This window comes from Astyanax mexicanus, chromosome 15 (assembly GCF_023375975.1).
Source record: "Astyanax mexicanus isolate ESR-SI-001 chromosome 15, AstMex3_surface, whole genome shotgun sequence".
Classification (NCBI taxonomy): Eukaryota; Metazoa; Chordata; class Actinopteri; order Characiformes; family Acestrorhamphidae; genus Astyanax; species Astyanax mexicanus.
Window position 1 is genome coordinate 570,930 of NC_064422.1, and position 17,126 is coordinate 588,055.

General features: G+C 37.6%; 1 protein-coding gene across 1 annotated transcript in view; it reads right to left on the reverse strand.

The window, feature by feature from the left end:
* The window catches only part of pax2b (paired box 2b), a 60,789-nt gene that overhangs the window by 13,086 nt on the left and 30,577 nt on the right, over nucleotides 1-17,126 (reverse strand). Inside the window, 2 exon segments of the mRNA XM_049464949.1 lie at nucleotides 7,273-7,387; nucleotides 12,841-13,016. Coding sequence (XP_049320906.1) covers nucleotides 7,273-7,387; nucleotides 12,841-13,016 — 291 coding nt within the window.

The window sequence follows — 17,126 nt, forward strand, 5'->3', positions numbered from 1 at the left end:
ATTTGAATCAAAAGTTTACAAAACATAGAAAATGTTCTTAAAAACACTTAGAAATGTTATCAGTACCTTACCTACAAATGTCTGAATATTTTATTCAGTGACAGATGCTGTAAATAATAAAATAATAAAATAATAAACAAATTTTATGACCATTACTGAAACAATTACTAGATCTATATATACTGAATTATTGTCCAAACCTATTTAAATAAATATTATACATTGAAATAAATTAAGCATAAAGTACCAGTCAAATGTTTGGACACCTCAACCCCCCCCCCCCCCTCCTTCTCATGTAATGTTTTTTTGTTTCTATATTTTTATTATTTTAGAGTAAAAACATCAACTATGACAAATATGCAGTTATGAAGTATAAAACAAGCCAAAGTAGGTTTTATACTTTCGATTCTTCAAAATAGCAGCTTTTGCTTTGATGCCAACTTTATCCACTCTTGGCTAAATCTCTCAGTGGGCTTCATGAGGTAGAAACTGGAAGGTGCAGAGCTCTTGTTAACTGCATTTCCTTCACTTTCTTCTCCAACTCATCCCAAACCAGCAGGGATGGGTTTTTATATCAGGTGTTTTTTTTATTTTAAAAGATAAGAAAACTCTTACTGCACTACTTTTCTGAGTTTTGAGGCCAACTGAAAAACTTTAAATATTAAGACTCACCAACTTAAAATTTCACTTTGTGTTGTTACTTTGCCTCATTTAGGTTCTATGAAATGTGTCTTGTTAGTTCTACTAACTATTCTTTAAAGCTCACCTTCCGTCGTTTTTTCTTTCATTTTAAAATGTCTAGTTGTGGTCTCTAGTATGAATGAATGACATGTGAGCCGTTTTTGTAAAAAAAAAGTGCTCAGGTGTCTCTGTATAGCTCTTTTTTAATGGACTGTTTTAGGGGTGTGTCCAAAATGACCGGATTCCAGCTTTGCTCATGAATATTCATACATGCAAACAGAATGCAAATATCTCTCCTCTGATTGGCTAGGAGCACTGCGACGCCCCTCCGCCGCTCTGCCGCTCACTGCCTCCCACCTCCTAACTGATGAGCGGTGATGTTGCGTCGCTTCAGCTCCGCCTCTGGGAGTTTCTCGAGCCAAGGTGGGCTGGTCTGTGAGTTTCTGCCTACGTAGGCAGAAAGATAATTCAAAATTCACCCGTTTTTCGGAGGGGGGGAGGGGGGATTTCTTTGCTTAGCTCCTGCAGACAATGGGGGCTGCAAAACAGTTTAATGTGCAGGTGTACACATTCAACTCGGAGAGACCTACTGTATTCCACAAAAAACAAGAAAAATCGGATTTTCGCGGAAGGTGAGCTTTAAGATCTAATCTAAAACAATAAACTCACATAATGAGCACAACACTATATTTTTTGTTGTTTAAATTTAAGTTAGCAATTGAGAATTCATGTCTATAATGTATAAGTCTTACTGTCAGTTATATAAGCTTGCGTTATGACCAGCTGGACTTAGCCAGCATACACTCACGCTCAGCAACACAAAAACACAGTAACTTGCTCTTATAGCCTTCAACACTGAGACCAGGCTGTTAATTATTATATAACACATACAGAATATAAACCCCAAGAGAAGCAGCAGCAGCAAACTGTGGAAAGTGATTATACGCTGATGGTGAGTAAGTGGAGGAAGGACATGCCCAATATGCAAATAGCATGCTCAACATCAGGTGAAAACTCCTGCATAGTTTCTCAGTAGACCCCGTATAACTAAAGAGTCAAACTGAGCAGAGTAGCAGAGTAGTTGGCTTGGCCTCAACAACAATTTAAACATTTTGCCAACACAAATAATTTAGTTAGGCCAACTTTTAACAAGAAACTTTTTTTTTCTAATTTTGTTTCCCTTTTCTCCCCAATTTACATGGCCATTTACCCAACCCACTCATTAGGGCTCCCCCTATCACTAGTAATGCCCCAACTCCAGGAGACTAGCACATGCCTCCTCCAATACATGTGAAGTCAGACTCTGCCTCTTTTTAAACTGCTGCTAATGCAGTATTGCCGAATAGCATCACAGTTTGGAGGAAAACACAGCGACTCGGTTTCAATACATCAGCTCACAGATGCCTTGTGCTGATCGACATCATTGTACCCACGCAGAGAGAGCAAGGCCAACTGTGCTCTCTCAGGGCTCCGGCAGCTGATGGCAAGCTACATGAATAGGATTCATCGCCAATATCCTGATCATAGTGGAAACCTGATAATGTTAATTGAGGTAATTAGTTTGCTGGAGTTTATGGTGCAATTCAAGTTTTGTTTTTTTTAGTGTTGATAGTTTTTAAATATTTAATATTAATCTACACTGCACTAAATTATACAAATAAAGAACTACTATTAATGAGAATGTGAACATGTGCCTAAACTTTTGACTGGTACTGTATGTATTAATTCTGTTATTGAAATACAGCCATAAAACTAGATTTGTTATGGATTTCAAATGATATAAAACTAATTCAGTTAATTTATTGAACTGCTTATGCTGTCTCACCCCTGTATTTCTATATTACTGTATTAAATTTCCCACGACAGGGACACCTTCCTGTTCACAACAATTCAGCACAGGGATCCTCTGACCCCCATTTTCGAATTTCAGGATGGAGCAATTTATCACCAGCCAAAAGCCCCTGCACCCTAATTAATTACGGCTAAGCGAAGGATGTTTGGAAAGCCAAATTGCCTGAACTCCCTGGCCGCGTGCTGAAAGTCGTTCATTATCAAATGTGTGCTCAAAGGTTAGTTTGCTTTTGTGAAGATGAAATAAGCATTCATTTTTGAGCCTGAGAGTGTGAGCGCCGCGGGTGCGGAAAGACAGGTGCTTTGTTAATAGAGAAAGACAGAGAGAGAAAGAGAGAGAATGCTGGGAGAGATAACTACTCTTACCAGCAGTAAGTGTGGGATGATTCTATAACAATAAATATTTCTATACAATGCAGGAAAAATAACTTTCGTCTGTTATTTGTGCTTAGTAATGCCTAATAAACCATGTACAGTCGATATACTGTCCTAGAAATTATTGTGATAAACAATATAATTGTATTTTTAAGGACATTTACTCTACTGATATAACGATAGTATAGTATTACGTTTTTTTTTTTCAGATATTTGAATTGGATTATAACATTTGTTAAACCATCATCAACATATAAATGTTAAGATGTTCAATCTGCATCTCCATCTCTTCAATTTGTTCACTGTTTATTCACATCTGCAGGATAGAACTATCAGGCTTTCTCAGAGCTCTAACCATGGAGGACTGTGGTGTTAATGGGAATTAAACATATGGTCTTCTGAGTCTCCTTACAAGCAGCAGTAAGACAGTTGCTCCACTCTAGAACTGAAGAAAAGAAGGAAAGAAAGTAAGGGTGAATTTACTTAGAAATGTGTTTTTATGTAGTGTAATTTCAGAGCTCCAGGCCGGCCCTACAGTCTAACTGCTGCTCATTAATTGTGAGGAGATCATCAGTTCAAATCCCAGCAAGAGTTCAGAGCTCCACACCATGGGATTTGCAAGGGGGGTTATGAGCAAACTAAAAATCTTACACAACGTTTAATCAATTTGTGCTAAAGATTATTTGTCACTTTAAACCGCACTGAGACACTTTATGCTCTTAATTCACACTATCATGCTGCTTTAGCAAAACTTGCACTCTGGACTTCATGCTGCTGCCACCTGCCTACTATCCCTATTTATTATTTTGTGTATTTATCTTTATTTGTTTTGTTTTATTCTATTTGTATTGTGTTCTTTTATTTTGTTATCTTATTTTATCTATATTTATCTATTTTAACAACAGCTCTTGGGTGTAAACTGGATCGTGAGATCACAATTTGTGATGCGAATGACAATAAAATCTCCTTGAATTCTTGAATTTACTGATGCATTACTCATTTTGGGGGTAACTCCCTTCAGGCTTCTCTTTAGATCCATCTATATGGATTGTTGAGCAATAGTTTTTTTTTTTTGGTCAAACCATTTTTGAAGAAAAAGGTATAAAATATGATTTGAGGCATAACTAACGGGCCATTTGTTTCCTATTTTAACATTTAAAACATTTAATTAATTTCTGCTAGAGAACATTTTCTGATGTATTACTCATTTAAAGGCTCAACTAAATTTGTTTTGTTGATCTGGACAGAAGAAAGAAATGTGAGTCATGAGAACTAATTTGAGTAAACTCAATTACAGTTTTTATACTCTAAGTAACCAAGCACTTCAGCTGCTTGTAGATGTTCCATTCTAATGGATGCATACAGCTAGTTTAAGTCATACCCATAGCTGACACAGATATGAAAATGCACACATACAGCTTATCTAGTCCCTGTAGGGAAGAAGTATTGCCAATAGGACAGAAGAGAAAATACTCTGATTTCGGAAGAAAAATTTTGGAGGAAATACTTTTGTCATTTGCTATGGCTAAACAAAGGGTTGGCGTTGACTTTGAGGGCTGTGAATTTTGATGATGAATGCAGAATAAGTTTAAATCCCGCTTCTCATTTTGCGGTGCCTTTGCGAAAGGTGGTGCAAAGGCTTAATTGTGATGAGCAGGGGGACACAAAAGATTCCTATCTGGAAAGTGTTCACACTTCGCCAACAATCCCCGGCTCTTCTGGCAGCCGCCGCCTCATGAATCATTCATTTTTAATAGATTATGCAAATCGGCCCGCGCCTAAAATCAACATGATCAATAACTGTGGCCGTTTTAATTGGTGCTGGAAAACATTTTAAGGATGAGTATAATCTGCACTCCTTTTTCCCTCGTAAAGGAACTGTTCATTTGGAAATTGGATCCGGGCCTAAACGCGGGAGATCATTTAGCCGCCTCTGCTTGGCTTGAGCCTCTGTCTGCTGTTTATCACTCGAGTGTAAACGGTGGCACCGCCATTAGCTCAGCCACAAACCGTACACCTGATTACAGCATACACACAGCTTATTAGTGTTAGCACTCACCATGGGGGAAATAAAGACACACACACACATATACAGTACACACACGCTGTGTACACAGGCAAGCACACACACACATAAACACATATATACACACACAATCTATTTAACTTTGATCATATGAATGAGCGCAAACTCTCAAAGGCTTCCAAAAATAATCTTTTTTTTTTTTTTGAGACAATTTGGGCCGAACATCAAAATTATCTTGTCCTTCCACAACAAAAGAGCAGAAGAGCAGAATTTCATCAATCCAGCCAGTCATTACTGCTCTCTCTCTCTCTCTCTCTCTCTCTTTATCCCTCTTTGTCTTTCTCCTCAACAGAAATGAATCCCCGCAGTTCTCAGCATGTTTCAGCTAATGATGCACTTGTTATGGTCCACGCCGACTGACACTGCCAAGCTACCGGGGAGCTATTAAAAGCTGATTCAACTTTACTTCATATAAAGCTTTCAGTCCCGAGATTGAGTTAGTTTACTGTTATAGCCGCGCTGATCAGTATCACAGCTAAAGCTGCTGTAGTTTAAAGCTCTAACACAACTTTTTATAAAGCTCGACAATATTGCACCATCATTACAGCTCAAAGAGGAACACCTCCTATGAAAACAGTGTGAATTGTGTGTCATTTTGAATTGTTTAACAGTGGGGTTCCTGATTCCAGTCATGGGGAACTCACACTTCCATTCAGGATACATGATTCTGAGAAACTGAGAAACAAACCCCTCGTGGCACTTAGATATGTTTGAGAAAAGATGAATAAGTTGAATTTACTTAAATAACTTGTTATATCAATTTCTTTGCACAATAATTCTACCTAGATTGTCAAATTATAAAATAGATTTAGTTAAATAGAGATTTGGAATACTTATCAAATATTAAATGGATAAAAGAAAATGCTTTAGAGAGAATAATATAGCATACAGTCAACAAAGATTTAGCAGTTTGGAAAATGATGCTTGCTCTAACAGCCTACAACATCCAGGCTGTTAATATCATAATATATAATCATGATCTACTGTTCAGTCATTACACCATGAAGGTGAATATCAGAAACTTTTGGACACATCCAGCATGTGTCCTAATTTATTGTTCTTAAACCATTGGTGGGTGTGTAATATTTAGGGGAAATGGGAATGTGGGATTGCAACAGGAACGTTATTGGCAGCATAGTTTGCTGAAGGACTAGCACCCTTTAAAGCCTTATTGTAAGAGAGGTGGTCTTGGGTCTAGAAGGTGACTGGTTTACTTCCCTGGAATTAGAAAAATTGGATTCTGATAGGAAGTTTGTTGTTTTAAACCCTCTGGAACTGCAGAGGGGGATTGGAGGATTAAAACCGTCCTAAGTCCTATGAATATGGAAGAAGACTTGATTGGTTTACATGACCATTGATTTGGGTAAAGGTTACAAAACTGGGCTTGGGTCTAGAAGGTAACTGGTTTAATTCCTTGGATCATCAGAGGGGAATTTGAGAACTGGTCTTATGGTTTAGGGAAGAAGGTTTGGTTGGTTGGAGTAATTGTAAGAGAAATGGGCTTTGGGAATGGAAGGTGGTTCAATTCTTTGGACCACTGATGAAACTAATAGTAACAGAAGAGATCTTGGGACCTAGACACTGTTGTTTATTTCCCTGGACTTACAAAAAGTGGAGTGGATGACTAGCACCATCTCTTTTTGGTTAAACTTGGACTTGGATTGGTTTAGTTCCTTGATCTGGTTCAAATCATTGGACCACTGGGAATAGAGCCCTTTTAGGCCTGATCTATATAAAAGTGGGCTTGGGATCAGGAGGTTGTTGGTTTAATCACCAGCGTAGGGTTAACAAAAATTGTGCCCTCTTAGGAACCAGTCACTTTTCTTGGGCACATAATTTAACCTCCATGGATAAAGGTTTTTTCTCCACCACTCTGAATGTAAGTATCTTTATGGACAAGTTTGTGTTCATTTCACTGCCATGAATGGGTTAAATTGCTTAATGCTACTGTAATCATGGGCGTGGTAGTGTGGGGAAAAGTGGAGTTTTTTTTTCGATCATATCCTTGTGTACTGGCATGAAAAGGGGCCCACTCACATTGAGAGTGTACAGGTCCCAGAACGCCCCTGAGTGTAATATCTTTATTATCTTTAATTATTGAACTAATATAGCAATTGATGAATATAGACATGCACAATGATCTTGTTAATGCTAGTTCTTGATGCTTTCTTGGGGTTATTTTTTATATGTAATGTGTGTTTTGAGGAGGTTCTCTGTGCTCTCTGAGCTGAAAGTGTGGTGTTATTTAGTGGTTAGTGATAAGGCTCAGGTGATCTTACCTACAGGGTAGTTTTGTGACACGCTGGGACCCAGGTCCGACGAGCTACTAGACGACAGGCTGGGTTTGACCTCATCCAGGCCAGAGTTCAGTCCGGGGAGGGCGTACTCGCTAGCCTATAAACACACACAGAACAATGAGGGTCACATTCATGGGAAGATCCAGACCTTCACTGTTTACTGCTGTAAATTAATGATTATCATTTTGCAAGAAGCCCAAAGTATTCTAGTTTTATATATTTAAGTTTTGTGTGAACTCTCTCACAATGGTTTTGAGGCATTTCCAATTACAGGAAATTACGTCAATCTCACAGTCTATAGAGACTGACTCTGCAAAATGTACAAATGCAGAAGATAGATTTGAACACATTTTTGTACCTTATGAAGTCAACTAATTTGCACTGCAGTCAATGTACAGTAATTATGGAGCATTGCTATTGGTCCACTCACCATTAATTCTTACACAACTTATAGAACAACTGCCAGATTCACATTATATCAAAAAAGGAAAGATTTTTGACAGTACTGTAGTATGTAGTATGCAGTCAAAACATTTATTGAAGTAAAGTGTTTGTAAGGCTACATCATATATAATATATTATATGGTGGCACAGTGGTTAGAGCACTCGGCTGAATCCACAAAACAGGCACTGTTGCACCCTTAAGGCAGGCCCTCAGCCTTAACTGCTCTAAACTTCATTACTTTTCCATTCTTGGATATGTAAAGAGATGCATGTTATAATAATATGTTATAATAATTAACTAAAAGCTTGATTAATTAATTATGATTAATTCAATTTAGCTAGTACTGTAACATAGCTGACTATATCCTTTAACCCCAGCTTTCTAGGATTTAATAGGTCAATAAGAACGTCAAAAAACAGTAAAATCTCACTGAATTTTTGCAACTTTTTTTATTAGAGCCTGTTCTACTCTTATGATAGTCATATTATTATTTAATGTGCTACTTCTGTTGGGCTTTTGACCCCTTTCTGCTCCAGGTATACTGACTTTAGGTGTACTAAGCTCCATTAGCTAGGATATAAGAATGAAATAACCACTTAATTTTAGAAGCACACTTTCTGACATACCAGTCAAAAGTTGACTGCTACTCTTGTTTCAAATCAGTGTTTCAATTCAGACTATGAATGAACACATGATGAATCATGTAGTAACTTAAAAGTGTTAAATAAATCAAAACACAAAACACAATCAAAAGCATTTATCTGGCTCCTATTTGGGTTGTTAACTAGCAGTTTCTGAGACTAGTAACTCTGATTAACTTATCCTGTGCAACAGAGGTAACTCTTGCTCTTCCTGGGGCGGTCCTAATGAGAGCCAGTTTCATCATACAGTTTTGGATGGTCTTTGCTACTGCGCTTAAGGAAGATTTAAAGACTAGCAGGGTTCAACAGTGGCAGCTTAGTGGACTTAGGTATTAACCCACAACCATATCATCAATAACTTAATGATTAAATCACTGTGCCAACATATAATATATTATACAGTACCAGTCAAAAGTTTGGATACACCTTCCATTCAGTGTTTTTTTCATTACTTTAAAAAGTTCTTCATTGTATATAATAATACAAAACTTTTTTTTTCAGTTAACAGCTGTGCTAAACTTTTCAAAAGTTATTTACTTGAATTTCTTGTCTTTTAATGTGTTTGAGAGCATCAGTTGTAAAGTTGTGAACAAGTAGAGTTGGTATACAGTGAATAGCTCTATTTAAATAATGTTCTAATCCATATTATGTTAAGAACTACTCGACTACGTAAAGAAAAATATGCTTTAAAAACTGAAGGTTGCAAAGACCATCAAAAACGTTATGATGACACTGGCTCTTATCAGGATCATTCAAGGAAAGAAAGATCAGCAGTTACCAAGAGCATTTTGGTTTGTTGAACCTTTTTTAAGTTACTACATGATTCCTTATGTGTTTCTTTACAGCCTGGATGACTTCAGTATTTATTTACAATGCAGGAAAACATCAATAAAAAATATTGAATGAGAATATTGAATGGTGTGTCCAAACTTTTGTCTGGTACTGTATATTTATATATGATAAAAAAAGCTAATTAATAATTTTAAGGGTTCATCTTTATCTTATAAAAATTATATCTTCAATAAAAACCCACCCAACACATTTAAATAGCACTGATTATGAGTGGGGGTCTGGATTAGAATCTGCGCTGGTCTTTGGGGGTCTTATAACTGCTTCCTCCTGTCGGAGTGTTCTCAGTATGACAGTGGCCTCCTTTTGTCAGGCGGACTCTTCAGACCGTATCAACAGATGTGAGACTTTCCCCCCCGTTCTTTTGTTATTTAATAAAATGAGACTTCCGGCGTCTGTGTGTTGATAATGTTTGCCCAGAGCTCTGAGACTGAGTGTGTGTGTGTGTGTGTGTGTGTGCAGGCTTGTGTGTCACAGGGGAGGCCCCTGACCCCAGCCATGTCTGTCTCTATCACAGATAAACTCTAATTGTCTGCTACAACTGTTCTCCGATGCCCCGGCCGATGTTCCTCTCTCCTCCCGAGAGCCCGGCTGAGGAACGGCAGTATTCTCATGCAGATGCCGGAGACGAGGGCCGGAGGAAGATATGAAAAGAAAGGGATGAGCACACTGAGCACATGGCCAGCAGAAGCGCAGGGAGGGCTGAGCGCCATCCTGCTCTCAGGCATCTCCGAAATGGCTTTTTAATGCCCCCAGCAGCAGAACCCTGAGTAATAACCCTGCATTTACATACTGCACAGAACCAGATAGAGGAACCGTAAGAAAGTGGTCTAATGATTAATACCACCACAAATTAAAGGCGATTTTTCTAAAGAACGTTCCACAGCCGTTCCACCCCTCCCTCAGTTCCTCGCCCCCCCCACCCCCACGTTTAACACCCTGCCCGACGCTCTCTGTGATAGCGAGTCATTTCCAATTCGTTTTGGTATTGATCTCGCAGTGAAAATCAGTTTTGTAATTAGCTGCAAATTAGGCCTTCTTCTGGAGGTGAGTGCTGTCGGCCTGATTAATCGCTGAAGTAATGCCACGCGATCGCCCCCAAATTAAAATGAACTCAATTAGGTCAGTCCCTTTATGGCACAGACTTCTGCTTTCAAGGGAAAATTAATAGTCACTTATTGTTTAATAGTCCGCCCAAAGTAAATAAAGGTTATCCATCGTAATAAACTCTACAGCACTCTATAAGGAAAAAAAAATAAAAATAAAGCACAGCACATGCTGGGGAAAAAAAGAAAAAACAAATGATAATGATTTATTGTAGTTTCTTCCATATTATCTATAAGATACAAAAAATAATATTAGATATAAAGTATATATAAGTGCATTTATCAACTTATTCACACGAACAATATCCATGTCTTTTATGAAGTTTTTTATTTGTAGTTGAACATAGTTGAATTCGTTCTTCACTGTTAATAATATAACATAATTTTATTCTATTCAACATTTTGTATTTCTTTTTTGTTTTTCTTGTTTTTTTTTTTAGGGAAAGTACTTCATACAAGCACCTATGTTTTATTTATTTATTTATTTAATATTTCTTGTTCTCATTACAATTTGGATTGTCATTTTCTTCCCATCTCCATTAATCATGCATATAAATTAATTAAATTATCAATTAAAATGATATAAATTAAATGAATTTACAACTTTTTTTTCATTTCATTGTGACTGATTCTAAACTGGTTTTTATGCTTATATTATTGTTTATTCTCAGGTTGGATTGTGTTGGTTTGCACATTTTATTACACAAATTATTTAATTATTTATATATATATATATTTTTTTATTAATATGTATATATTTTTTATTTATTGTTCAAAAGAACAAATAAGCTCACAAAGGTTAGACAGGAAACAAATCTTAATATAAAAGCAAAAATAAACATACTAAGTATATTTTATTTAGTATATTCAATCATTTATTTGCTATTGTATGCAAAAAGTTAAATATGGTTAAAAGTATTTACGCGTGTTTTTATGTTTAAGTGAAAATAAGTTCACATGCTATGTGAATGTCCACACTTCTGCACATTTTATAACAATTAGTTTTGATTTTGCTTAATTTAGCAATTATTTCGGGTTTGTTTTAAGGTCAATTGTGTATTTAAATGTATTGTGCAATAATACAAATAAATAATTGATAGATAGATTGGTAGGTATTGTATTCAACTTTAATGTAGAGGATTGGATAACATATTTTTTTTTGTAGAAAATGAGCAAAATATGATATTTCGTTATAAGATGATCTCAAAATGTTGAATAAAACTTTTATACAAGTATAATACTGAAGGCCGTATTGAATGACTTCATACGTTCAGTTAAATGGGACTAAAATAAAGTGCAAATACCAAATACAGACTGTATATTATATGCTTATTTCTTATATATGCATCACACAATCAGCAAAACACACACTGTACATTTTCACTCTGTTGATCTCAGCCACGTTGTCTCTGTACCTTTAGAATGACTGTCAATTATTGTCTAACTACTCAGTCTCTCTCTCTCTCTCTCTCTCTCTCTCTCTCTCTCTCTCTCTCTCTCTCTCTCTCTCTCTCTCTCTCTCAGCACAGTTTATAGCCTATTGGAACAGTTTAACCCTCCAGCAGAGCAGAAATCCAGAGTAGAACCTAAGCGTTTGAAAAGACTCACCCATGCTTTAAAGTGTACAAAACATTTTTAGCTAAAATGTGTTCCTCTTAAGTAATGAAAAATATCAGTCATGTTTAATTGTTTTTTTTTTTACCTTTTCTAACCTTTAAAAATGCTTTTATTGTAGTAATTTCTCACAGGCAGACATTTGCAATATGCAAATCAGTCAATCAATAATACCGCCCCCTGGTGATGTCCAACCATCTGGGTCTCAGCGATATCAGAGGTACACTGCTGCTGCTGTTGCTCAGCCAATCAGCTCTCCCTCCTGTCCTGCCTCTAAACCCATACATCACCCAGTGCTCCTCCTGAACTACTCCTCTTATTTTTTTGTATTTTTCAAATTTAGTCAGCTAAAATCAGGAAGTTATTTAACCTTTAAATCAGAATTAAGCACACAATAGTCCTAGTTCATTTTAAATACATTAAAAAGGGTTAATAATGGCATATAATGTACAGTCATTTAATAAATAAAAAAATGGGACATCCCATAAAAACCTTTGTATTTCTCAATTTTTTTAATGTAGCTAGGCCGATTATACCACCCACTTACTAGAACTCATCACTAGTGATGCCCCCCCACACCAGGAGGGTGAAGACTAGCACATGCCTCCTCCAGGACATGTGAAGTCAAACTCCACCTCTTTTTAAACTGCTGCTGATTTAGCATTACAGAGTAGCATCACAGCGCTAACACTCGGAGGAAACCGCAGCAACTGGGTTATGACACATCAACTGATGCAAAGAACAGACGCTGATTTCAGTTGATAAATATTTGCTGAATCACTAGACTACTGAAGAAGAGTCCAGCAATTCTTAAATATCATCATAAGATCTTCAGTAAACTCTCAGCACAGCTAATGATAAACTCGAGTAAGACAGTAGGAATAAGCTCTCTCACCTGTTCGGGTTTGACGTGTTCTGAGGAGGAGAAGACGTCGGGGTAGGCCGGCCGCTCGAACACTCGGTCCAGGGCCTCCAGCTGCTGCTGGGTGAAGGCGTCAGCACGTAGATGTTTCCTCAGGCTCTCCACACTGCCCTGCGAATCACTGTTCTGACCTGAGCCTTCTGACCCATCTGCAGAGAGAAACACAGAGAGAGAGAGAGAATGTATAATCAATATATTAAAACTCACTACCTGTATTTAAGTAAGTAAATGATGTGTTGGTTGGTTGATGCTGCATTTGGTCAGGTTTAGGTTCAGCAACAGTATGTGCTGAAAGAATGAGGTCAGCTGACTCTACCTGAATATACTGAATATAGACCAGGTTATTCCATCAGTGGATTTTTCCTCCCTGATGAACACGAGCATATTCCAAGATGAACAATATCAGGATTGATGGAGCTGGAATAGTGAAAGAGTGATTCAGGGAGCATGAGATCATCATTTTCACACATGGATTGAGAGAGAGTTCACCACAGAGTCCAGATCTTAACCTCATTGAGAATCTTTGGGATAAAGTGCTGGATGGAGAAGAGCTGCTTTGTGCAGCGGTTGGTCAGACTCTACCATCATCAATGCTGCTGAAGATCTTGGTGAAAAATGAACCCAACACTGGATTGAAATAAATCTTGTGACGTTGCAGAAGCTTATTGAAACAATACCACAGTGAATGTGTGTTTCAATCAAAGCTAAAAGTGGCCCAACCAAATATTAGAATTACAGAACAGCCTTAGAATCCTCAGAACAGCGAGTACTGTTTCCTAAGCCTTTAAAATACTCTTGGAAACTGGAATCAACTGGAAGACGTCTGGCTGACCCATATGGCAACAGCCCCTCTAGCTCAATTTAACACTAAGTAAAAGTCTGACAGGTAGTGTTAAGTGCAGCAATTTGGACATTTAAGGCACTACAAGAAAACCTTAAACTGTATATATATAAATATATTTGAATTATAAAGAATTATGAGGGAATGAAAATCATTAAGGGGAGGCATTTATTATTCCTTTGTGCACTATTTTCATAGTGTTTCTCCACTATTTGTATATCACAAGCTGCTTCTTGGTGATATATATATGCAAATTAGTCAAATGTTGCATTCTAATTACAGGCCTTGCTAAAAAAAAAACTCAACAGTTTATTTGACTTTTATGACACCAAAAAATAAACAATAAACAATAAATTAAAAATGAGCATCACTTTTGGAACAAAAAATTGCCCTTTTCCGCTAAGTGACATAATTTAAATCTAGCAGTTGGTTTATGTATATCTTCAATGTTCAATAGAAAAAACAAGTATCTCCAAAACATCAACTTTACAGGAAGGAGATAAAATCGGATTGACTTTCAGAGGAAGTCAATGTAAAAAGAGTTTATTTTAGGTCATTTTGGAGAATTTCTATTTGTCTAATCATCAAAACTTGACACAATTTTTCATTGGACATTGACAATATGTTCTTTACATTGTATCCATTGCAATTCTGCAATTGCTTGTATTTGGCCTGCTGCCATAGCTAAAATGCCACTTTATACAACATGAATGTATGTTGTTAAAACCGTATAGCAAAATATATCAGAATAACAGTGGACAGAAAATGTGTTGCTTAAATACTGTACATATCAGCGCTGTGGCAAAAAGCTTGTATCTCTATTTGTATTTTATTGTATTTGTTGTTTTAATCTGACAGATGTTCTTAATATCAGATTATACTGCAGATGAATCCAGAGAGTGATGAGTACTGTTTCCTACATCTTCAAAAGACTCTGGGAAACTGGAGAATAATGGTATAGAAAGACGTCTGGCTGACCCACATGGCAACACTGCTTTAGGTCAGAATCTGACGGTCGTTCTTTACATTATATCAGAATAGATTGAATAGAAATGCTTCTGTTAAGCTGAGAAGGTTGAGGAGATGCACTGGAATGATTGGAACGTGCTTTATAAAGAAGGATGAGGAAGCGTAGGCCGCGTAGGAATCGTGAGACTGTGAGTGAGTAGGCGATGGATGGGGGTCTGCATGAGTGGGGGGTTTGCTCTTTTAAATGAGTTTGTAAACACGGCTCTGTCTCTTTTTCTTCACCTCTCTCAGCAGAGGTTTGGTTGTCTTGTCTCTTTGGTTGGTCTGTTCACGGGTGGTAGAGGTGGAGCTGACACCGGTCAAATAAAAGCGCCATTGTTCACTTGTTCGTCTGTTCACTGCCTGAACAAGCATTTCTGCAGACTCAGCCATTCCTGACTGCAGCCCTCTGACCTGATCAGCCTTACATCGATCTGGTTCTTCTGGTTGTTTTGGTGCTTTCTTCTACTCATAAGGGTTGCGAGACCCTTTGAATCCTAGACTGTTTTGGTGTGTTCCTCCTTCAGCTCTTATAACACAGTAATTACATCAGACAGTCACATGAGCCATGAGCTCTTTTACTCCAGAAGTCATACGGCTGCTCAAAAATGTAATCATTTCAAATATAAAAGGAAGCAGAATTGTTATATTTTTCTGGAACTGGTGTTTTGGTCAAAGTTTCACCAAGCGCCTGTTTTTTTTTTTTTTTTTTTTTTTTTTTTTACATATTTTTTAATAAATAGACTTCAAATATATTTACACCTAAGAAATATTTTCAAAAATGGGTAGACTAGAGTGTTTATGAGTTAAAAGCATAATAATATTGATGATAGTTCATTACATGGCTTATTATTACTTTGATGAAATACATGGAGAAACAGCATCAGGCGGATGCTGTTATTTTTCTTGATAATCACACCTCTAGGATACATGTATATTACTAAAAACCTGACACTCAGAGCAGCTTATTCCTCTCAGTATTTTGATCAGAACTTACAAAGAAAACTATGGACAAAAATGTAAATTTTTAGCCTAAATAAATACAAATGTTTAGTGCAAAATAACTACTTAGTAAAAATGTGCAAGTAAAATAAAAACTAATCACACTTTTTCTGTGGACACTTTTGAGTCTTTATTTACTGATATTATTTGGTTTAAACATCATATAAATAAGTTTGAAGCACTGAAGGTGAATAATACTGGTTGGGGAAGGAGATCTCACTTTTTTAGGTCTTTTTCTCAATGGGTTTCTTGTAGATGCTTTACCGCACTGGGATATCATCATGTTTTAAAAGAGTAAGCTCCGCCTTTTCTAACCGTATATGGATTATGTTTATGTGTGAAGTGATTCCTGAGTAATTAAAGAGAACACAAGATGTGATTTTGGATGTAAAATCCGTGTGTAGGGTTCTAAGGGTTAAAGCTGCCCTCACACACGTGTGTGCACACACACACTGGCACTGGCATGAGTCATGGCTACCTTACGGAGCTGCCAGTCTAAATTTGCAGCAGATTATGTTCTCTCAGTGGCTCACGAGCAACGATGATGTATGATATGCAAGAGCCCTATCGATTGCCCAGCAGTGAGAGAGAGAGAGGGGGAACGAGAGAGAGAGAGGGAGTAGAGGCTGGGTGGGGGGGTGGATGAAAGAATAGAAGAAGGGAGGGGGGGGTGGAGTTTGAAATGAAGCTGAGATGAACATCATGGCCCGTGTCATTGTGTCTATAATGCCGAGTTTAATCCAGCACTTTTTTTCGCCGCTGAATTCAATTGATCAATCATGTCAGTCTGCCGGCTCCATTTCGGAACGTTATTGCCTCTCTGATCCTCCGCCTGACCTTCTCCTCATCCCACAACCCCCGGCGTGAGCTCCCGGCCCACCGCACACCCAATCCAGTGTGTATTGAGGGGGTGTACATCAAATTATGCTCTATGACCTGATCTTATACCACATCGCAGCGACGCTGGAGTCACAAATGGCCTAAAGCACTTTAAATACGACGAGTGGAATTCTTCACTTGCTGTGTCCAGACTGCAAACTAGGGCAATATACAATATACAGGGGTATAGAGCAGCCTGGTGTTCAATCTTCATTAATTGCACATTGCACCAGTAAGAGCAGAGTGTGAAGGTTCAATTAGCAGGGTAAGAGCACAGTTCTGCTCTAAATATTACAATGCACACAACATTATGGGAGACATACCAGAGTTCAAAAGAGGACAAATTGTTGGTGCACGTCTTGCTGGAGCATCTGTGACCAAGACAGCAAGTCTTTGTGATGCATCAAGAGCCACGGTATCCAGGGTAATGTCAGCATACCACCAAGAAGAACCAACCACATCCAACAGGATTAACTGTGGACGCTGTAAGAGGAAGGTGTCTGAAAGGGATGTTCGGGTGCTAACCCGG